The 24,523-nt window shown below is 39.1% G+C and overlaps 3 protein-coding genes across 3 annotated transcripts; 2 read left to right on the forward strand and 1 right to left on the reverse strand.

Annotated features, from left to right (window-relative positions):
* Nucleotides 1-14,813: 14,813 nt before the first annotated feature.
* LOC149709292 (uncharacterized) lies at nt 14,814-17,744 on the forward strand. The gene is made up of 4 exons (XM_089863988.1): nt 14,814-16,092; nt 16,160-16,396; nt 16,445-17,160; nt 17,250-17,744. The coding sequence occupies exons 1-4, from the start codon at nt 14,814-14,816 to the stop codon at nt 17,742-17,744; spliced, it is 2,727 nt and encodes a 908-aa protein (XP_089720114.1).
* Nucleotides 17,745-17,766: 22 nt separating this feature from the next.
* On the forward strand, nt 17,767-18,201 carry LOC149709293 (uncharacterized). The gene has a single exon (XM_089863991.1). The coding sequence runs from the start codon at nt 17,767-17,769 to the stop codon at nt 18,199-18,201; it is 435 nt and encodes a 144-aa protein (XP_089720117.1).
* Nucleotides 18,202-21,030: 2,829 nt separating this feature from the next.
* Nucleotides 21,031-22,759, reverse strand: LOC149709294 (uncharacterized). Its single transcript, XM_089864648.1, has 3 exons — nt 22,661-22,759; nt 21,662-21,767; nt 21,031-21,385 (listed from the first exon to the last, which is right to left on the reverse strand). Exons 1-3 carry the CDS (start codon nt 22,696-22,698, stop codon nt 21,074-21,076), a joined length of 456 nt encoding a protein of 151 aa, XP_089720774.1. The 5' UTR covers nt 22,699-22,759; the 3' UTR covers nt 21,031-21,073.
* Nucleotides 22,760-24,523: the final 1,764 nt, after the last annotated feature.

Below are 24,523 nucleotides of genomic sequence, written 5' to 3' on the forward strand. Positions count from 1 at the left end.
GTTTCGTTTTACAAAAAAAAATAACTATGTTAAAATCTCCTAATTACTTTTTTGTCCATACAATCTAACCAATAGATTCTATAAAAAATTAATGGCCCCTAAAAATTTCGTTAATTTAATAGGTGAAACCTTTCACTTTCATAAAAGCAAAAGCGTATAGAAAACCATAAAGTGAAGGTCAGTAACTTATCCTAGGCTTTGGCTTTGGTTTACATGTAAAATGAGAAGCTCGCAGGGTCTAAGTAAGCTCCCAACCAATCACCTTCCACTTGCATTACCTCATCCGAATCGTAGGCAGACGTCATACTCAAGCAAAAAATAGTTTTGCGACGCTAGCGGCTACTTCAGGGCAAAAATAGAAACACTAAAATATCGTCTGCTTTTTTTAAACAACCCCGGAACGGGAGTCGGGAAAGCTTCGGGTCTTCGGGAATCGAAGTAGGTTCACCGCGTTAACGGTAACGGCACGCTAAGTCAGGCGGGCAAGGCCTAAAGTACCCCGACTTTTTTGAGTTTTTTCCTAACTTCCCAAGGTGATAATTAAATTTAATTGTTATTTAAATATTTAAAGTAGACTAGTTTACCAAGTTTAGTTTAGAATATGTAGTTGTCGTGGTAGTTCTTTTAATGATACAAATATTATAAAGACGTTATTATTATAATTCGTTTTTGAAATGCCTCGGAAAAAAACCACAGAGAGCAGATTGCTCTTTTAGCTTTAAAGCCAAAAAACCAAAGTACGCAATACAACTCTTTCAAACTACCATTTTCGATCATGAATTCTATGGCCTCTTTCAATTTCCCATTTTTATCCGTAACGAAAATATCGTCCTTTTCATAATCGTGTAACAATGTTGTTAACTCTAAACATTCAGTCATTATTTATCTCGTTAAAATGTCACCAAAAGCCTGAGGATGTCACAGAACGGCACATTTGTCTTTAGGGCTTTAGGCCTAATATAAGCAACCGACGCAACTCATACGAAATTTAGTTGAGCTATATTTTGTAGCCAACTCACTCATGTACCTTGTGTAACACTACGCGAATTTAATCTTCCGCCACGACGAAGCGGCATCGTACGACTCTAACGAGGGGGCTCCTACTTTACAGCCCAGGCGGTAAAGACCTTCACTTTATGGTTTTCTATACGCTTTCGATAAAAGTTTTATAATTGGCACCTAAAATAACAACGATAATTTATGGAAGACCTCGATCGCAACGGTCATAAAAACGCCACCTCGCACACACAAAGGGTAAAAATATTTCCTCTATGAAACTGAATATTTCTCCACGTAAAAATCGACACGCATGGGCCTAATTCATTTCGGAGGATCCGGTTTAAAACATTGTTACGTGGCAACATGAAAAGTATTTAATTTAAAGTAGATTAATTTTAATAAATATTGGTGAGAGGCTTTGAGAAAGGTAAATAGATCTCCTGATGAAGTTGATCCTGAAATAGAGACGTTATTTCTGCAGGAATTGAAATACTGCTTGCCGCTTACTACATGCACACCGAAAGAATTTTAATTATTTGCATTAAATGTTCTTACTACTATTGCTCTTTCAATTCTATGGTATTTTTGCATCACCGGTATTAGTTCTGGTTGTCGTAATAGGTCATCAATATCATCGACAAATTTGGAATTGTCAATAAGCATTTCGCTCTTGAGTGCAGATGAGTAGAATTTTAAAATTGCGAACGAGAAGAATAGCCAGCCACATCTCAAAAAGACGGAGCGCTTGTCGAAGTTACTTGAATCTGTGTAGATTACATTTCCATTTAGTTACTTAGGTGAAACTTTTTGAGAGGCTAGTTTGACCGTATGAATAGAAGTTGTAGGAACTGAATCGCCCAAAATGTAAGTGGGAATTTTTCAATTAATTTTCTTTAACTTATCTAATAGAGTGAAAAATATGATTTGTCATAACAATCAGAAAGACCGCTTTCCCTCAATATTAGACCTAAAATCCAAGCCATTGAGACACTTTTTACTATACCACTACAATAAGTTTTAAATTTGGTGTAGCAAGTATCTAACCATGAACGAAATACTGATTGTTCACTATTTCGTTCATGCTTAAAATAGCTGGAGCGGGTAAAGTCCTATGTTGCAAGCACTCTTTCAAAGCAAATAACTTCACTGATTTCCGTAATTCGGACTTCTGTTTGTAATTAAACACGTCTCTGGCAGAAGCCGATTAGGCTTTACACATGAAGTACGTAACATGCGCCTGGGGGAGCTACACGATATTCTCTAAGCTCCTAGGAAAGAGCCTCCCCTTACGCGGAGGGATATAGTTCAGTAACGCGGCTCCTTCGGATACATCCGATCCTTCCGCCTAAAGAACCCATTTACCACGTACCTAAATTCGAGAACTACTATAACAAGTTGGGAAAACCAAAATATTACCTCTCCGAGTCAAGAGGTCTACAACTACAAAGTTATTTACCTAGATATGGAATTATTTCTCTTTTTGAAGTAAACATTTACGAAATATTGAAGCAGTATTCCAAGCATAGCGAATATACAGTAAAGCAGACGACATTTTACATCCAATAAGGATAAATCTTGGACACATGGAAATCAGTCAATGGCAAAAAGAACAGGAAATGAAGTCTACGCTTCAGCTGTTTACCCTATATTCTGATAGCTACATTCGCAACTGGTTTGCAGTGTAAACACTATCGTCTCGTCTCACCTCACCTCAAACATAGTTTGCCAACATGAGTGTTAACGTTAAATAATACCAAAGCTAAATTGTAGCTAGACGCACTGATAGTCAGTGCGCACCATAAAGAGAATAAAAACTCTGTAGCTTAGCCCTACTAATCTAATTGCCACCATGACCTTTTCTTCATTTTACAATCTTAACCTGATTATTAAAGAGTGTATTTAACTTTCGGCTCACTCTGAACCGTTGATGTCTCTTCATTTCAGACACGAAAGTCAAAACCCAAAGTTTACTTCACCTCAGGCCTCAATCATTTAATCTTTATTTCATTAAGCCTATTGCGGGTAATACTAGATATACCCGCCGGAGTCTAGATCTTAGCTTTCTTCATGAAATCACTAAACCAAGGATTATTCTAGATACAGATGTAGTATAGCTTAAGTAATATATAAACAGCCATTTCAAATAAAAATATTAAAAAAAATCTTTGGAATATCATAATGAAACAGAGCTTTAAAGCTACAAAAGTACTAAATACATCATAATTACGAAAAATACTTCCACATATTCACTTTATATTATGGATAAAGGGAAAATTATGGTTCTGTTGGATTTCTTTACACATCAAAACAAGTTGGGAAAACCAAAATATTACCTCTCCGAGTCTAGAGGAGGACTACTTTCAAACTTATTTACCCAGATATGAAAATGTTTCTTTTTTTTTATGAACAAATACTGAAGTTAAAATTTATGAAATATTAAAGCAGTATACAAAGCATATCAAATATACTGTAAATCAGGCGACATTTTACATCCAATAAGGATATACTTGTACACATTAAAATCATCCGATGGAGGAAAAACGGGAAATGAAGAGATAAAACTTTGGAGGGATATTACCTTTACGTGTTTGAAAGGCCAAATTTTCTACTCCTCAACTGTATACCCTCTATGTTCAAAGCCATATTCACATATCCTCTCGTTTCACCTCAACGATTTTCTTAGTTTGTCAACATGACTGTTAACGTTACATAACACCAAAGCTAATTTGTGGCTACACACACTGAAGGTAAATGCGCACCATATAAAGCATGAAAACACGAAGCTATAATCCGATTACGATCAGACCTTTCTCTGATCTGGGCTGCGTTCAGCAGAGCTCACCAAAAAAGACAGCGGATTTTGGAAAACGTTTACCTGTGAGCTCTGTCGTCATAGCTTTTCTCCGGTCATCGGTGTTTTAAAAATGACGCTAGCGCAATAAAGCGTGCAAGGTACCAAGGCTTAACAAAAATTGTATGATAACATATTTTAAGAGATAGATAACAACAACTTTTATAATTACAAGTTGGGAAAACCAAAATATTACCTCTCCGAGTCTAGAGGAGGACTACTTACAAACTTATTTACCCAGATATGGAAATGTTTCTTTTTTTTATGAACAAATACTAAAGTTAAAATTTATAAAATATTAAAGCAATATACAAAGCATAGCAAATATACTGTAAATCAGACGACATTTTACATCCAATAAGGATATACTTGTACACATTAAAATCATCCGATGGGGGAAAAACGGGAAATGAAGAGATAAAACTTTGGAGGGATATTACCTTTACGTGTTTGTAAAGGCCAAATTTTCTACTCCTCAACTGTATACCCTCTATGTTCAAAGCCATATTCACAACAGGGTTGCCATGTAAACACTATCCTCTCGTTTCACCTCAACGATTTTCTTACTTTGTCAACATGACTGTTAACGTTACATAACACCAAAGCTAATTTGTGGCTACACACACTGAAGGTAAATGCGCACCATAAAAAGCATAAAAACACGAAGCTATAATCCGATTACGATCAGACCTTTCTCTGATCTGGGCTGCGTTCAGCAGAGCTAACCAAAAAAGACAGCGGATTTTGGAAAACATTTACCTGTGAGCTCTGTCGTCATAGCTTTTCTCCGGTCATTGGTGTTTTAAGAATAACGCTAGCGCAATAAAGCGTGCAAGGTACCAAGGCTTAACAAAAATTGTATGATAACATATTTTAAGAGATAGATAACAACAACCTTTATAATTAAAATTAGAAACTAACATGTCTCTTAAACTTCTCGCGTGATCAACTTGTTTCACGCCAATTAAATAGCTATAGTCCCATCAGAATCAGCAAGAGCTATTTGTATTAATTCCTCCATGCTTAGGGTTCTAAATCGGTAAATTACCATGGTAATTTACACGGTAATTTACCAGGGTAACTGTAATTTACGATTTTCTCGGGTAAATTACGAAAACGGTAATTACCCTGGTAATTACCGTGGTAATTTACGCTGGTAAATTACCACGATGGTAATTTACCACCGAATTTTCATTTCGTTCGCTTGGAAAATGGTCTTAAAGCTGCACATTTTGCTCTACCCGCGCATGCACACGTATTTCTTCCCATGAGACATGAGTAAGTCATAGAAGGTCGAACGGCAAGCGTGGGAAAAATTTATTATGGAAATGAAATTTGATTTTCTCGTCTATTCTTGTTGTCGAGCTCGTTTGCGTAGAAATTTCTAGAGATGGGCCCATACCGATACCAATATCGGTACCGAAGTTTGACTAAACCGATATATCGGTATCGGTTTAAACTGGTATCGGCCCTTCTCTAGAATTTTGTTCTAAAATCGTGAAATAGGAATAATTCGAAAAATTGGTAAGAAGAAGAAAGTGGATGTTGCTGTTCAAAGGTATTTTGAGCTGCAAACATCAAAACTCGGTGTTTAAATAATGTACGATACTATGCTATAAAAGAATAGCTGTGTTTAAGTGATATTTTTCATTATTTAGCTTAAAAACGATCAATATAATTTAATTTTTGAATTTTCGTAAATTACCATGAACGGTAATTTACGCGGTAAATTACGCCGTAATTTACCATTTTCCAAAATTACCGTAATTTTCGAACCCTATCCATGCTTCTTTCGCCAAGCTGAGAACTACGCGTTTTACGTCACGTTATCCAAAAACCCGATTATTTTCCTTTAAGTACGCGCTGGCTCAGCGCTGAGCACCGTGACGTCAAAATTCAATAACAAAATCCCGTTCTGTAGGACACTGCTAACAGCGCTGAGCTCTGCCGAACGCGGCCCAGATTTCCACCATGATTATAAAGTCTAAGCCTAATTATTTAAAAGTGTATTTAACTTTCGGCTCACTCTGAACCGTTAATGTCTCTGCATTACAGAAACGAAAACCAAACCCAAGCGTTTACTTTTTGGTTCATAAGGCCTATTGACAAACAAAAATTCATTTGACCAATATAGTTGCGTTCTTCTTGAAATCACTTTAGAAAGATTTATCCTATAAACAGATGTAGTATAGCTTAAGTAATACATAAACATCGATTTCAAATAATAATAATTAAAAATATTCTTGGGATATCAAAATGAAACAGAGCTTTATAGCTACAAAATCACTAAACGCATCGAAATTACGAAAAATATTTCCAAATATTAATTACACATTATGAGAAAACCAAATTTTAAGGTTTTGTAGGATTTCTTTACACAAAACAAAGCGAACTGCTAACGCGGTGCACTAACGGACGGACACACACAGACTAAAACATAGGCTGCTTTTTAACTCTTTCCGTTTTAATTTTGAGTTGAGAAACTAGATTATCTTAAATATTAAAATAAATATAATTAATATTAAATATTTTCTTCGTTAGTTGTTCGCCTTATTGAGCGTTACATCGCGTTTTTAAAGAACAATTAGACATTCTTGAGAGACTTGACTAATATTGGCGTTTGAAATGAAGCATACTCCGGTTGCATTACCTTATTCAAATAGGTAGTATATAAGGGTGTCGAACTACAGCTAAAAGCAAGAACAACCGCAATTGCGAAAACCTTTGGTGGACAACCCACCCTAGGGAGGCTAGACGTTTCTCGTAACCCTAGCTGATCGCCGCGAATGTCTTAAACCCAACGATGACGATGGAGTAGAAGCCAGGTGTACAGACTGGTGTCCAAGTGGAATGGACGAAGACCAGAAGATGGTGGTGATTAGAAGCCAGTATGTACAGACTGGTGTCCATGTGGGATGGACGAAGACCAAAAGATGGTGGTGATTAGAAGCCAGGTTTACAGACTGGTGTACAAGTGGAATGGACGAAGACTAAAAGATGGTGGTGATTAGCAGCCAGTATGTACAGACTGATGTCCATGTGGGATGGACGAAGACCAAAAGATGGTGGTGATTAGAAGCCAGGTGTACAGACTGGTGTCCATGGGGGATGGACGAAGACCAAAAGATGGTGGTGATTAGAAGCCAGGTGTACAGACTGGTGTCCATGGGGGATGGACGAAGACCAAAAGATGGTGGTGATTAGAAGCCAGTAATTACAGACTAGTGTCCGTGTAGGATGGACAAAGACCAGAAGATGGTGGTGTGAGAACTCAAGTAGAGGAGCCATTTCCGTGACTGTGAATGCAGTTCGGAAATGGCGAACACGTTTGCTCCGATTTGGAAACTGCGAACGCGGTCACGTGGGTGTAACAACAGACAAACACACACACACACAAACAAACAAGTTGGGAAAACCAAAATATTACCTCTCCGAGTCTAAAGGAGGACTACTTACAAACTTATTTACCCAGATATGGAAATGTTTCTTTTTTTATGAGCAAATAGTGAAGTTAAAATTTATGAAATATTAAAGCAGTATACAAAGCATAGCAAATATACTGTAAATCAGACGATATTTTACATCCAATAAGGATATACTTGTACACATTAAAATCATCCGATGGGGGAAAAACGGGAAATGAAGAGATAAAACTTTGGAGGGATATTACCTTTACGTGTTTGTAAAGGCCCAATTTTCTACTCCTCAACTGTATACCCTCTATGTTCAAAGCCATATTCACAACAGGGTTGCCATGTAAACACTATCCTCTCGTTTCACCTCAACGATTTTCTTAGTTTGTCAACATGACTGTTAACGTTACATAACACCAAAGCTAATTTGTGGCTACACACACTGAAGGTAAATGCGCACCATAAAAAGCATGAAAACACGAAGCTATAATCCGATTGCGATCAGACCTTTCTCTGATCTGGGCTGCGTTCAGCAGAGCTCACCAAAAAAGACAGCGGATTTGGAAAACGTTTACCTGTGAGCTCTTTCGTCATATCTTTTCTCCGGTCATCGGTGTTTTAAAAATGACGCTAGCGCAATAAAGCGTGCAAGGTACCAAGGCTTAACAAAAATTGTATGATAACATATTTTAAGAGATAGATAACAACAACTTTTATAATTAAAATTAGAAACTAACATGTCTCTTAAACTTCTCACGTGATCAACTTGTTTCACGCTAATTAAATAGCTCTAGTACCATCATAATCAGCAAGAGCTTTTTGTATTAATTCCTCCATGCTTTTTTCGCCAAGCTGAGAACTACGCGTTTTACGTCACGTTATCCAAAAACCCGACTATTTTCCTTGAAGACCGTGCTGGCTCAGCGCTGAGCACCGTGACGTCTAAATTCAATAACAAAATCCCGTTCTGTAGGACACTGCTAACAGCGCTGAGCTCTGCTGAACGCGGCCCAGATTTCCACCATGATTATAAAGTCTAAGCCTAATTATTTAAAAGTGTATTTAACTTTCGGCTCACTCTGAACCGTTAATGTCTCTGTATTACAGAAACGAAAACCAAACCCAAGCGTTTACTTTTTGGTTCAATAGGCCTATTGACAAATAAAAGTTCATTTGACCAATATGGATGCGTTCTTCTTGAAATCACTTTAGAAAAAATTATGCTATAAACAGATGTAGTATAGCTTAAGTAATATATAAACATCGATTTCAAATAATAATAATAAAAAATATTCTTGGGATATCAAAATGAAACAGAGCTTTATAGCTACAAAACCACTAAAGGCATCGAAATTACGAAAAATATTTCCATATATTAATTATACATTATGAGAAAACCAAATATTAAGGTTTTGTAGGATTTTTTTCCACAAAACAAAGCGAACTGCTAACGCGGTGCACTAACGGACGGACACACACAGAATAAACATAGGCTGCTTTTTAACTCTTTCCGTTTTAATTTTGAGTTGAGAAACTAGATTATCTTAAATATTAAAACAAGGAGTATAAACCTATTAGTGGAAACAGTATTTTTGTTCAAATATGAAACAATCCCGCTTATGTTTATTATCTCTGGACATTGGTAAAAATTCACTCCATTACTCCTAGGTATTCACAGAATTTTAGTTCTTTATAACTGAAATTCATCTGATTATGTTTTAAAAAAATATTTTTCCTTATCATTGTGGTGTTTCGCGACGGTAAAAAATATTTAAATACGCCGCTAATAAAATATATAGTTTCAACTTCTTAATTCTTTAAGAAAAGAAATTTAAAACACCCAAGGAGTATGAACAGAGGTGTGGAAGTTTCAAAGATGGCCGTGGATTGAAAACATCTTTCTAATTGTGTACCAACAACGCGAATGTGCCCAAAACACACTTACGATAGTATCGCACTTACCAACCGTTACCTCTCTAACTGAGACAGTGACACAACAAACTGCATTTTTTATTTATCCTAATTCAACTCCTCTACTCCGTCTCTATTAACATCAATACTCGACCTATTTTAATTTTCTAGAGTTTCCATGATTAGTAATACAGTGGGCGAAATTCTTAAATACTCGCTCTATATTAACTATGAAATGTGTACAGTGTATCGACTTTATACGCAATCTTCATTACTCGTCCTATATTAACTTTGACTATATGGTTTTAGTTAGCACAGATTTTTCTTAAATAATTAAATAAATATAATTAATATTAAATATTTTCTTCGTTAGTTGTTCGCCTTATTGAGCGTTACATCGTTTTAAAAAAGAATAATTAAACAACCTTGAGAGACTTGACTAATATTGACGTTTGGAATGAAGCATACTCCGGTTGCTCGCCTTACTCAAATAGGTAGTATATAAGGGTGTCGAACTACAGCTAAAAGCAAGAACAACCGCAATTGCGTGAACCTTGGAGGAAGACCCCTCCATTGGAAGGCTAGACGTTTCTCGTAACCCTAGCCGATCGCCGCGTATGTCTTAACCTTAAGGATGATGGTGGTGTTAGAAGCCAGGTGTACAGACTGGTGTTCATGTGGAATGGACAAAGACGAGAAGGTGGTGGTGTTAGAAGCCAGGTGTACAGACTGGTGTTCATGTGGAATGGACAAAGACGAGAAGGTGGTGGTGTTAGAAGCCAGGTGTACAGACTGGTGTCCATGTGGAATGGACAAAAACGAGAAGGTGGTGGTGTTTAGAAGCCAGTAAGTACAGACTGGTGTCCATGTGGAATGGGCGAAAGACTAGAAGATGGTGGTGTTTAGAAGCCAGTAAGTACAGACTGGTGTCCATGTGGAATGGGCGAAAGACTAGAAGATGGTGGTGTTTAGAAGCCAGTAAGTTCAGACTGGTGTCCATGTGGGGTGAACAAATGAACAGAGTTGTTAGACAGGCAATACAATTTCCGGGACTGTAAATGCGGTCTGGAAATTGAATACACGTTTGCTCCGATTTGCAAACTGCGAACGCGGTCACGTGGGTGTAACAACGGACAGACACACACACAGACACACACACAGACACACAGACACACACACAGACACGTCGAAATTAGAACCTCTCCGTGACATACGTCACTCGGAGAGGTAACAAACACACAGACAGACACACACGATCGTTACAGAACCTCTCCGTGACATACGTCACTCGGAGAGGTAAAAATTAGAAACTAACATGTCTCTTAAACTTCTCGCGTGATCAACTTGTTTCACGCCAATTAAATAGCTATAGTCCCATCACAATCAGCAAGAGCTATTTGTATTAATTCCTCCATGCTTTTTTCGCCAAGCTGAGAACTACGCGTTTTACGTCACGTTATCCAAAAACCCGACTATTTTCCTTGAAGACCGCGCTGGCTCCAAAGAGGGTAGAAAGAGGGGGAGTAGAAAGCTTGGCTGGAGTGTTCTCGCTTTGAAAGTTTACCTCTAAGCTTCCGGTGCGCGCGCGCATCTTCCTCTTATTGGTTGAAATACGGTGAACCGGAAATTTGGAGGAAAATATAACAAATAATTAAAAAAGAAAAGCGAGAACATCCAAAATGCCTTGCCAAAGCCGCTAGCTTCAACTCCCCCTCTTTCTACCCTCTTTGCTGGCTCAGCGCTGAGCACCGTGACGACAAAATTCAATAACAAAATCCCGTTCTGTAGGACACTGCTAACAGCGCTGAGCTCTGCTGAACGCGGCCCAGATTTCCACCATGATTATAAAGTCTAAGCCTAATTATTTAAAAGTGTATTTAACTTTCGGCTCACTCTGAACCGTTAATGTCTCTGTATTACAGAAACGAAAACCAAACCCAAGCCCAAGCGTTTACTTTTTGGTTCACTAGGCCTATTGTTGACAAATAAAAGTTCATTTGCCCAATATAGTTGCGTTCTTCTTGAAATCACTTTAGAAAGAATTATGCTATAAACAGATGTAGTATAGCTTAAGTAATATATAAACATCGATTTCAAATAATAATAATAAAAAATAGTCTTGGGATATCAAAATGAAACAGAGCTTTATAGCTACAAAACCACTAAAGGCATCGAAATTACGAAAAATATTTCCATATATTAATTATACATTATGAGAAAACCAAATATTAAGGTTTTGTAGGATTTCTTTCCACAAAACAAAGCGAACTGCTAACGCGGAGCACTAACGGACGGACACACACAGACTAAAACATAGGCTGCTTTTTAACTCTTTCCGTTTTAATTTTGAGTTGAGAAACTAGATTATCTTAAATATTAAAATAAGTTTAATTAATATTAAATATTTTATTCGTTAGTTGTTCGCCTTATTGAGCGTTACATCGCGTTGATAAAGAACAATTAGACATTCTTGAGAGACTTGACTAATATTGGCGTTTGAAATGAAGCATACGCCGGTTGCTTTGCCTTATTCAAATAGGTAGTATATAAGGGTGTCGAACTACAGCTAAAAGCAAGAACAACCGCAATTGCGAAAACCTTTGGTGGCGATCCCACCTTAGGGAGGCCAGACGTTTCTCGTAACCCTAGCTGATCGCCGCGAATGTCTTAAACCCAACGATGACGATGGAGTAGAAGCCAGGTATACAGACTGGTGTCCAAGTGGAATGGACGAAGACCAGAAGATGGTGGTGATTAGAAGCCAGTATGTACAGACTGGTGTCCATGTGGGATGGACGAAGACCAAAAGCTGGTGGTGATTAGAAGCCAGTATGTACAGACTGGTGTCCATGTGGGATGGACGAAGACCAAAAGATGGTGGTGAATAGAAGCCAGTATGTACAGACTGGTGTCCAAGTGGAATGGACGAAGATCAGAAGATGGTGGTGATTAGAAGCCAGTATGTACAGACTGGTGTCCATGTGGGATGGACGAAGACCAAAAGATGGTGGTGATTAGAAGCCAGTAAGTACAGACTGGTGTCCGTGTGGGATGGACAAAGACCAGAAGATGGTTGTGTGAGAACTCAAGTAGAGGAGCCATTTCCGTGACTGTGAAAGCAGTTTGGAAATGGCGAACACGTTTGCTCCGATTTGGAAACTGCGAACGCGGTCACGTGGGTGTAACAACAGACACACAAACACACACACACAAACAGACACACACGTCGAAATTAGAACCTCTCCGTGACATACGTCACTCGGAGAGGTAACAAAACCAACTTCTAACGCAGCGCACTAGTGTAACAACGGACTGACACACACAGACAAAAACATGGACTGCTTTTTAACTCTTTCCGTATTTATTTTGAATTGAGAAACAAGATTATCTTTAATATTAAAATAAATATAATTAATATTTAATATTTTCTTCGTTAGTTATTCGCCTTATTGAACGTTACATCGTTTTAAAAAAGAACAATTAAACATTCTTGAGAGACTTGACTAATATTGGCGTTTGAAATGAAGCATACGCCGGTTGCTTCGCCTTACTCAAATAGGTAGTATATAAGGGTGTCGAACTACAGCTAAAAGCAAGAACAACCGCAATTGCGAAAACCTTTGGTGGAGATCCCACCTTAGGGAGGCTAGACGTTTCTCGTAACCCTAGCTGATCGCCGCGAATGTCTTAAACCCAACGATGACGATGGAGTAGAAGCCAGGCGTACAGACTGGTGTCCAAGTGGAATGGACGAAGACCAGAAGATGGTGGTGATTAGAAGCCAGTATGTACAGACTGGTGTCCACGTGGGATGGACGAAGACCAAAAGATGGTGGTGATTAGAAGCCAGTATGTACAGACTGGTGTCCATGTGGGATGGACGAAGACAGAAAGATGCTGGTGAATAGAAGCTAGTATGTACAGACTGGTGTCCAAGTGGGATGGACGAAGACCAAAAGATGGTGGTGATTAGAAGCCAGTAAGTACAGACTGTGGTCCGTGTGGGATGGATCAAGACCAGAAGATGGTGGTGTGAGAACTCAAGTAGAGGAGCCATTTCCGTGACTGTGAATGCAGTTCGGAAATGGCGAACACGTTTGCTCCGATTTGGAAACTGCGAACGCGGTGACAGACACACATCCACACACCCAGACACACACACACACACACACACACACAGACACGTCCAGTGTAAAACCTCTCCGTGACGTCATCGTCACTCGGAGAGGTAAAAACTAAGCAGGGTGTCTAAAATATTCTTTAGATAAAACTATTCACAATACCAAAGATTATTTGGGAGTAAGGCGTTAAAATGTTATAAAACTTGGTAGCTTTTGCTTGGACTATTTAAGACGCCGTGGTGCATCTGTTTTTTAACGAGGTATTTTTCTGTTCTCGCCGTTACGGCAAGCCCGGCCGCCGCGGCGGCTCAAGATGCGCCGCTCGGCCTCAGCCGCTGATATCTAGCCAAGGCTTAGTGTAGTTTTAGTGTCTAATTTTATTCACAGAGCTATTTTTCTGTTGAAGTTTAAAGAAAATCTTATAATAATTAGATGAAGACTTAGTAAATGTCTCAAAAAATTTCTAAACTTGAGCTTTAAAACGTTAAATATTTTATAACGACTACCGAACTATACAGCAAATTCGCCTTCCGGAAGTTCCGGGCTTCCCGGTTATGTCGACGGCGAGGTCGAGTCGAGGTCTCATGCAAGAAAATAGTAATAGCCGTCGCCGATTGGTCTGGCATTAAAGAGGTTATCTATGGTTAGGGAGCTAATGATTGGTTAAAAGCATTTTGATTCATCTGCTTAGTTTTTACTTTGGGAATATCATGAAATCCATGGCCAAGGCTATGGAAAAGTGGGACTTACGTACTTTATGTGTGAAGCATAATCCGCTTTTGGTTCTACAAGTGTGTCTCGTAATGAAACACAGTCTATGGGTTGAGATAATTGAGGTCAAAGGCTCCCCCGTACAATGAATATTGCTAAATTCACTCGAATAATTTTGGCAAAAGTTATTATTGTTATAAATATAAGCAAACTATTTTGTTTCAATTTAATTTCATCTAAGTTATATCCGGAGCGAGCGAAGCGAGGTCCGCAATTTTTGGCTCTGGTCAAATCTCTTACAACACATTTTCCGGTCACTGATACTGTTATCCAGACTATCAATTTCACTCCTGTTATGTTTAATTCATAATGTTCTTATGTTATGTTTAATTAATGTTCTTATGTTATATTTAATTAATAATGTGCCCGAGCTTAACTACACCATTTAAATTTCCCGCCAACTAAAAGTACAAAATGAAAACACTTAGTCATTCTGATCTCATATCTATTCTTGGAAAATAACGAGGCTACCCCTCCATACTTGGATCCAGGGAGTCGACCATGACAAGGCAGTTCGCGCCTAGACTCGGAGTAACAAACATGTATTATCTCAGTTCCTATTAAACAGTTTATCAATTGAAAATCTCTGATTATTAACAACACTTATAACAAACAAACACAACAAATTGGCGACGGAGATGGGATAAGAGAAGCCCTGAACACTACAAAGCAAAACAAAAGCACAACACTGGAACTTTGAAGGAGATAAAGCGGAATCCGAATATCTTTACATCAATCGCAAGCAATATGGTGGCTCCCCCAAATCCACCACAAGTGGTAGTCACCTTCGGCCGTTGTGAGATTTTCGACGATCAAGCAGAGTCAAGGACTATTTATTCAGAAAGGTTAGATCAATATTTTGACGCAAATGACATCACTTCAGACACGAAAAAGAGAGCTATTTTGTTAACGGTTTTGAACCCTAAAACCTATGCTCTATTACGAAATCTCTTAACTCCTATCAAACCCACTGCGAAAACATATGATGAACTGATAGCCACATTAACAGCACATTTCACACCTAAACCGGCCGTGGCAGTCGAACGAAGTAAATTCGATTCACGGCAAAGAAGACAAAACGAAACAGTGTCTGAATACATAGCGGAATTAAAGCGTCTCAGCGAACACTGTAACTTTGGACAAAATTTAGAAGATAGATTAAAAGACCGATTGGTGTGCGGTATAAATAACGACTCCATGCAACAACGATTATTCTCTGAGCCTAATTTAACATACGCCAGGGCTGTGGAAATCTTGGACACAATTGAGGCAGCGATGCGAAATCAAAAGGAACTAAAAGGACAAAGGCAAGATACAAATGGCTCAATCAACGCTGTATATCATTCTAACCCTTCGGAATCAAGATCAAAACCTCCAATAAAGATAAAACAAGAGAGATCGCGATCATCGCAAATGAATCGCGGAAATAATTCTTCACAATTTCGACAAGCAAGGAGTCTTACTGAATATAACCGATATAATCAAGGACAACAACACAACTACGGACGATATCGCGACAATAGAAGCCACTCGCATTACAATGGGCAAAGATCATCAGCAGCATGGAACCAGGCAAATCAGCAACGACCTTGTATAAGATGTAACGGGTTCGGACATCCAGAATATAGATGCAACCATATCAATTCCATCTGCAATTACTGTAAAATACAAGGGCATTTGGAAAAAGCATGTCTTAGAAAGTTAAAGGAAAGGACTAGAAGACCAGAGCAAAGAAGCAACGAAAGAATACATTGCGTCGAAGAACAAGAACAACCGATAGCCCAAGAACGGCTACATCTTTATGAGCCCAATCGACAAAATCAAAATCGGGAATCAAACGAAGAGACCGCAAGACCCCAAAATGAAATAACAGAATATAGGCCCTACTCCGATATATTATATGAAAGAAGAGAATGCAAAAGAAGAAACACCAAGAGAAGAAACGAATGCACAGGAATCGAGCGAACGTATAGCAAACACGGAAGTCAATACGTCAATTGGTTTTCACACAGAACACCATTCGACGGTAGGAACCATCGGATTTGAAGAACAGGAAGACCGGAAGTAACAACATCATCAACAATTACCTCCAGCCATACACATTGATTGCAAGGTAAACGGAGCTAACATAAGCCTACAACTGGATACAGGCTCGGCAGTTACCATAATTTCGGAAGAAACTGCTAAGAAAATACCGAACATAGGGCCTTTAAGACCTTTCGACTTTCGATTAAGTTCTTACACGGGACATCCCATAATGACAATCCTTGGAGAAACCATGGTATCCGTCACCTATGAGAAGCGAATCTGCGTATTACCATTAGCCATCTGTCAAGGATAGGGATAAGATCTATGTGGACGAACATGGATTAATTCAGATTTAAACATGTGGCCCAAGCCTCTAGAACACCCGACGATCAACACTATCACATCAAAAACCAAGCTAGATGCAATCTTAGACAAACATAAAGAAATCTTCGCGCCCGGCCTTGGTCATCTACAAAGTTTTCAAGCGAATATACATGTAAAGCCGGACGCTGTTCCTACATTTTGCAAAGCTAGATCCATTCCATTCTCTTTACGCGATAAGGTCAGCCAAGAACTAGAACGGCTAGAAGCAAATGACATCATAACCAGTATACCGCATTCCTGTTTTGCTTCACCCATAGTACCCGTCATGAAGCCTAACGGCAACATACGCATTTGCGCAGATTTTAAAACAACAGTAAATCCGATCATCAATATCGACACGTATCCCTTACCTAAAGCCGAAGAGATCTTTTCGACCTTAGTGGGATGCAAATATTTTTCGAAAATAGACCTAAAAGAAGCGTATAGTCAATTGGAATTAAATGAGGAATCTCGCAAGAAAGCAGTTATCAACACCCATAAAGGTCTTTACCAATACAACCGTCTACCTTATGGGATCGCATCAGCTTCAGCCATTTTTCAGCGTACTATCGAGACCCTGCTGAAGGGAGTATCAAAGACAGCACCCTTCCAAGACGATTTACTTATCGGTGGCAAAACAGAAGAAGAAAATTTACTAATCCTCGACAAGGTTTTAACGAAATTAGAAGACAACGGTTTGAAGGTATCCAAGGAAAAATGCGTTTTCTTACAGACAGCCGTCGAGTTTTTAGGCTATTTTTGGACGCAAATGGCCTACATCCGCAACCAAAGAAAATGGCTGCGATCAACGACGCACCGCCCCCGCGTAATGTGGAAGAATTGCGAGCTTTTCTAGGGTTATTAAACTATTACGCCAGATTCCTCCCGAATAATTCGACCAGACTCGCGCCACTATATCAATTATTACACAAAGAAACGGCATGGCAATGGACAGAAATAGAGGCCCACGCTTTTCAAGCGGCCAAGGACACTTTGGCGACTTCCAACATCCTTACACATTATGATATTACAAAACAAGTGTATTTAGCATGCGATGCTTCTCCAGTACGAGTAGGGGCAGTTCTATCGCATTATCACGACAACGAGGAACAACCAATCGCCTTCGCTTCTCGGAGCTTAACCAGCGCTGAACGAAATTATTCGCAGCTCGAGAAGGAAGCTCTCGCATTGATCTTTGGCGTCTCAAAATTTCGCGACTACCTCCTGGGTCGCAAATTCGTCTTACTCACGGACCACGAACCACGAACCACTAGTGTCAATCTTTAACGAACGTAAGGCCATTCCGCAAATGGCCGCTGCAAGGTTGCAGCGTTGGGCACTGACCTTGGCAGCGTATGCATACACTATAAAATACAAAAAGGGATCGGACAACGCAAATGCTGACGCACTCAGCCGGTTGCCCTTGCCTATTTCGGAAGACACGAAGACGCCGCTTCCATCCGAATACGTTTTTGTACTCAACACGATTGACGATAAACCAATCCACATCCGTGACATGGAACGCGCCACTGCGACAGACGTTACGTTGATACAAGTCAAGCGTTATATGGAGCATGGTTGGCCGAAAGACGTCACTCCCGTATTAGACGCTTATCGAAGACATCAACACGAGCTATCAAACGTGAATGGCATCCTTTTGAGAAGTAATCGGGTCATTATCCCCGAGATCTACAGAACACAATTATTGGATGAGCTGCATAGTTCCCCATCAGGGAATAGTTAAAATGAAGGCAGCGGCAAGAGCAACAGTATGGTGGCCTAACTTAGACTCACAAATAGAAACAAGGGTCAAGTTATGTAAGAATTGCCAAGAACAGGCTCCAATGCCTCCTAAACATTACAGCCCTTGGCCAATGATCAAGGAACCGTGGCATCGCGTCCATGCCGACTTTGCTGGCCCCATCGAAGGAAAGTACATCTTCATTATGATCGATTCTTACACGAAATGGATTGAACTTGCTATCACAACATCAACCTCATCAGATACCGTTATCAAAATTCTGAGGGACAATATCGCTCGTTATGGCATCATGAAAATTTTAGTGACGGACAACGGTCCTTGCTTTACCAGTTCGCAATTTCAAGACTACATTAACTCCAACGGTATCACACATATATGTACTGCACCTTACCACCCTGCAAGTAATGGGCAGGCCGAACGAACAGTTCAATCAATGAAAGGACATCTGAAGAAAATGTCAGGTACTACCTCAGAAGCTGTCGGAGCACTCAACAACGGGTTGGATTCTTTTCGCCCGGGCCCTTTGGAAACCCGTTTCGCGAAAATATTACTGAATTACCGTAGAACTCCTACCCAAAACGGCAAATCGCCAGCAGAAATGATGTTAGGTCGTTCTATTCGGACACGCCTAGATTTATTCCATCCTTTACGTCACACCCATCCTACATCGACTCCGACAAACGAAATAAAGCACGCCTTCAACCCCGGCGAACATGTGTATGCTAAAAATTTTGGACGAAGTCCGCTTTGGTACGAGGGTACAATTATCGAGCCCATTGGTCGAATGATGTTCGCTATCAAGACATCCCACGGCAATATCAGGCGCCACGTGAATCAAATGCGCCACCGTTCTGTGGACACGCCACAACCGCACGGGATCACCTTCCAACCGCCAGTTTACCACTGGACGTTGCCCATTCCTGCTACAGTAGCTGTTCCTCAGATACAACCACCGCCACAGGGGCAACCACCATATCCGGCTCCTATCGCTACCAATTCGGCATCGGCAGCACCACGACGATCGGAACGTACACGTCATCCCCCTAATCGTTTGATTACACAGCTCTAAAGACAATCACTTAATGGACATGTTTTATGTTTTTGTTTTCCCCACGTTGCTATTTCTTTTTTTTTGGGGAAGGTATTATGTTATGTTTAATTAATAATGTTCTTATGTTATGTTTAATTAATGTTCTTATGTTATATTTAATTAATAATGTGCCCGAGCTTAACTACACCGTTTAAATTTCCCGCCAACTAAAAGTACAAAATGAAAACACTTAGTCATTCTGATCTCATATCTATTCTTGGAAAATAACGAGGCTACCCCTCCATACTTGGATCCAGGGAGTCGACCATGACAAGGCAGTTCGCGCCTAGACTCGGAGTAACAAACATGTATTATCTCAGTTCCTATTAAACAGTTTATCAATTGAAAATCTCTGATTATTAACAACACTTGTAACAAACAAACACAACAACTCCAAAATATTTTTCCCTGACCTTTTAGGTTCATTTTCAATTTCCCTTACTTTTCCAGATCGTGTACGAACCCTGTTATTGTACAGACTAATATCTAGGAGGATATAGGGGTGAAGGAGTCTTCGACTGCCCGTTTTCCCATTGTAACGTGCTTACATATTATCGGCCGTGGTTTCCCCCCGTTTTCACTCGTTCCGGGAGATTCTTAGCCGCGCACATAGTTCCGCGCTCATCGTCATCGGGCGTCGTCTGTTTGTTAGTTTTAATTTTTGTTAAAGGCTTAATGCGTCTCGCATTTTTTTAGTGCTTTAACGGAACATTTACCATTATTTTATTATTTTATTAATAGTAAATTATGGTTCTATTACTCTTTCCCAACACCAAAAACTCTACTAGGTAAGTGTTTATGGTGGATTAAAGTCTGTGGGAGGGTCGAATCATGAACGAAATAGTGAACAATCCAGGACTTAACAGCCGTACCTTTGCACGTACAAACCGAGACATCCACTAGTTGCATGGTTATATGAACTCAAAAAGAACTAGGTCAGATATGGATAATTTGGTTAGGTAAAAGTTGATTATTTCAACTAAATAGTTTTAGGTCAGGTTAGGTTAGGTTTTGTTTCGTTTGGTTAGACTTAGGTTAGTAATATTTTGGAAATGGTGTAACAATATTACGCCTTTTCCAAAAATTACTGTTTACATTTATCTACTTCAGAAATAAAATAACCTTTCTCGAATTATAATATGCCTTTTCCAAAAAATAACTGTTTACAATTATCTACTTCCGAAATAAAAACCTTTCTCGAATTATTTTTCTATCCTGGTAAGAGAAATAAATGTAAACTGATACAGCCTGAAGAATAGTACAATATTTAAGTGTATCTTTTAAAAAAAGTCATAAATACGCTCCGAGTCTATTAAAGCAGTGGAAGGATCGAGAGGATATTGTAAGGGAAATTAATAGCCAATGTTTCTGTTTTGGGGGAAAAATATTTTGGGACAAATGAGTTTGGGAGAAATGGGAATTGGGGAAACTGTTTTTGGGTGAAATGGGGCAGAATCCGCAGTATAGCGCAATAGACATTTTCCCAAAAGGAAAAACCACAGATAATTTAACGAACGAAAATTTAGAAATCTTATTTAAACAGTTTCTTTTCAAATTACAACTACAACAGCCCAACAAACCCAAATCTTCATTTTGCCAAGTGAGCGTCAATTTGCCAACTCAACAAAATTTTAGGGGGAAGCTTCCCCCTGTACCCCCCCCCCCAAAGGGATCGCCTCTGGACCGTCCTTCAAAACTCTACATAGATGAACTACATCTAGTGAGGTTATTTAAAATCTTTTATGATATACAGAAGGCTGCGAACTAACAGTTTTCGAAAAAATAAGTGGTGAACTCCCATAGATTTTCGTAGAAGATTCTCATCGGATAAGGAATCCTCTTTTTGACGATCACTTCGAGAAATGAGACAAAAGCCACTGCCAGGATAGACACGATTGCAATGAGCCAAATAGCTGTATCGAAGCCTTGTATCCATAAACGAGCACCATCGACGTTGTTGACGGCCTTCACGGTCGTCACTATACTATAATCTACATATTGAACAGGAGATGATAGGTAAAAAAGTCCAATAAAGCGCTGACTTGCGCTGGTCATTATGACGGGAACATCGCAGAGCTATTTGTTAAAAATGTAAAAATTTATTAGATGATAAGCTTTCATCGGTACCGGTAGGTGGTACCAATCGAAATTGCAGCGCGTCTAAAACTCGCAGCTATTGGAAATGTCAAACCATGAACGAAATAGTGAACAATTTCGTTCATTGTCAAACATTGATACAAACTCCTTCTGTATCTAAAAGCGGAGCCTCCGGAGGCTCCGCTAAAAGTATCATCGCGGTACCCTAAAAATTCCCTTTGTCGCTTCTATTTTTTAGGAATCGGAAATTCTTACATTAAATAATAGAGCTGCAGCTACAATGGTTGCACTGAAAGCATTATTTACTCCGTGAACTTCACGGATAATTGTTTTCACTTCGTTATACTTCAACAGTTCTATGCTGCAAAAAATACATAATGGAATCAAATTATTAGTATAAGCATAAGTAACATAATAACCATAAGTATGACAATTAGCCAAAACTAACTATAAACCTATTTTCGGACCTTTTACGTCATCATAAGTTCGCGCCCAGCACAGAGACCCCTAGCGGTGAAAAAAAGCGACTTCCGCCCCATATCGGAAATCCGATTTAAAGAGACTATATTGAGATTTGACTCAACGGTCCTAAGCCTTGGTTATTTAGTTGATTTGTACTACCTTTTACCGACTTTAGCGCGATCACATTACGAAATTGAAAATTGCACTGGCTATATTTAGTTACCAAATATTTAGACTTCAAAAGGCTTATCATTTTTGGTGCTGTAATATGCGACTTATGGCAATCTCAAAGTCAAACATACAAACACCGCAACCGCGCGAGCTCGTTCAATAAATAGCAGAAGAGCTATTTCCGACACGTTCAAGGAGATGGTTTATTGTGATTGGCTGAAATTGTAGAACTATGTCATTCGCCAAAGACCCGCATGAAGTACTCGACGGGGTTGCAAGTCCTGGCCCGATGTAAGTGAGAGTGTCAGTGTTGATTATAGGTTTCAGTTTGAAATTTGCATTATTACAATAGGAAGAGTCATACTTATGTTTATTATGTTACTTATGGTATAAGCATGAATTTATTCATTAACATGAATATACATCTGCATTGACTAGTTAAACTACATATTCAGGGATGGGAGGGGCTTAGTTTGAGTGACGTCAGAGAATTGCCGGCGGTTTGTTTTTAAAGCTAAAGCTCTTGTCATTCGAAAGGCTAATTATGCTTGTAAATTGATCAACTACCGCGTTAATTTTACCTCCAACAGCAGGGAAAAACCCAGCAAGATCAATTCTCACCATTTCAGATGTTGGTAGTTAATTTTCAACCGTTTCATTTTCTTTATAGCCAAGGCTTAGCACTTTACCACCAGTTTTCAGTTTTAGATTAGGATAAACATTGCACGCACTTAATATAATTTCCTTTAAAATATCAATATCACCTTTGGACATCGTGTTGAGATATTTATTCACGATCGGCGATCATTTTTAATATTCAGTTGTCAGTTGACGCAGTTTGGTAAACCTGACCGAAAATTGTATCCCTCATACAATTTTGTTAAACTGGTCGTCTGCTATTCGAACTTCCAGGTGTCTCGATTTTGATTGGCTACCGCGATGACGTTAAACGCGTTTGTAATAGAAAGGTCCCTCCCATCCCTGAATAACATGATAGAAAGGCTAATGATACACATGTATATTCATGTTAATGAATAAATTCATGGTATAAGCAAGAAGATATTTATATAAGAAGACCTAAGTCGCAAGATTTTACGCTTCTACTCTTACGCCGGTGTCAGCGGACAAGTAAGCCCCACCCCTTTCACGCCCGTCATTGCTCTGCGCTTTCCTATTGGATGCCGTGGGGATAGGTCATACAGACGCAAATGACGTATTCCGACTAGAGAAAAAACATCGAAGAAAACAGAAAATGGAGGTTTCCAGCGGTGCTGTAACGTTGCGACGGTTGTTTTTAACTGCCATGAACAAGTTAGTTAAAGGTTTTGAACCTATCTTGATAGATTTTGAATATGTGTCTCTACGTGAAAATCGTTCTTTCTATAATTATTTCTAAATCGAATCAAGTGTACAATTCTTATGATTTCGTGAGTTCCAAAAACCAAACCAAGGCTTAACGAAAAGGTAAAAGAGATAGACGGTGGAAAACATATAGCGTTTTCCTTTGGGTCCTCGCGGAGCGCTCCCAAGGAGCAATAAAAATGGTAGTAGTAGTTTCCAGCTTCGTTAAAGACTGTTTTTGAAGAATAGGATCTCCTAGTTTTATTCCTCCATGGGAGCGCTCCGCGAGGACCCAAAGGAAAACGCTATTAGAGAAAGATAAAATATTAAGTCCCGCCTCCGTTTCCATTCCCCCCACCCGTGAAGGTGGGATTGTCGAATATCACGACGCTATTTTAGGCCTTCTTATACATATAAATTCCTTCTTGGTAAGTTGGTATAAGCAAAATAACAACAATAAATATGAATCATCTCAATGAAAGTCGACAATGGTTACGTTTTCGAGTAAAACTTCCTTTCGGCCATAAAATTTAATATTTCTATAAACTTTCGTTGAAACGACCGTGATCACACATAACCAATAGGGAAAATGGTTTTAGAAATGCGAACAATCCTGTTTTCACTCCCAATATTAAAGAAGGCATAGTCGGGTGGGTGGTTGAGTGTTCTAGTCTCGACTCGGCGTGCTTATATTTTGGTTTCCTAACTTGTTTTAGAATGATTTTCATACTGCGATATAACTTCCTACAGGAATACATAGAAATCTATGTATTCCTGCTTCCTAATATACGCATATTTTAGTAAAATTCTGCGCCGCAAAAAACGTAAAAATTTAAAAAAAAAAGTCTGTGAAGCTCGCTTGGTATATTTATTAGCCCTAACGCAAATAATGCGTCACACTAAAGCTGTCATTCCAGTCAAGACGGTATTAATTCACGTTATGATAGGCCCTAGTATTAAAATTACAATTATAAGTTTTAGTTAAATTTATTTTATAACTTACATCGCAAACTCGTTTTTGTATGTGAAAGCATGGACTAAGCAATACTGTATTGCTTTGTCCATGGTGAAAGGGTGCAATGGGTTATGTTGGCGATTATGAGTCGAAGTTGTTCTACGATATTTTACCACAGGCGACATCGT

This window comes from Phalangium opilio, unplaced genomic scaffold (assembly GCF_054372755.1).
Source record: "Phalangium opilio isolate 3A_F unplaced genomic scaffold, DU_Popi_V2 ptg000013l_1, whole genome shotgun sequence".
NCBI classification, from domain to species: Eukaryota; Metazoa; Arthropoda; class Arachnida; order Opiliones; family Phalangiidae; genus Phalangium; species Phalangium opilio.

What these genes read in the sequence shown, in the direction of transcription:
- LOC149709294 (XM_089864648.1), bottom strand. Translation starts at nt 22,698, where the DNA reads ATGAAACGGTTGAAAATTAACTACCAACATCTGAAATG. An exon ending in AACTACCAACATCTGAAATG is followed by an intron (nt 21,768 to 22,660) that starts GTGAGAATTGAT and finishes TATTTTTTGCAG; the next exon opens with CATAGAACTGTTGAAGTATA. An exon ending in CTGCAGCTCTATTATTTAAT is followed by an intron (nt 21,386 to 21,661) that starts GTAAGAATTTCC and finishes TTTAACAAATAG; the next exon opens with CTCTGCGATGTTCCCGTCAT.
- LOC149709292 (XM_089863988.1), top strand. Translation starts at nt 14,814, where the DNA reads ATGGTGGCTCCCCCAAATCCACCACAAGTGGTAGTCACCTTCGGCCGT. An exon ending in ACACAGAACACCATTCGACG is followed by an intron (nt 16,093 to 16,159) that starts GTAGGAACCATC and finishes AATTACCTCCAG; the next exon opens with CCATACACATTGATTGCAAG. An exon ending in CGTATTACCATTAGCCATCT is followed by an intron (nt 16,397 to 16,444) that starts GTCAAGGATAGG and finishes GGATTAATTCAG; the next exon opens with ATTTAAACATGTGGCCCAAG.
- LOC149709293 (XM_089863991.1), top strand. Translation starts at nt 17,767, where the DNA reads ATGGCCGCTGCAAGGTTGCAGCGTTGGGCACTGACCTTGGCAGCGTAT.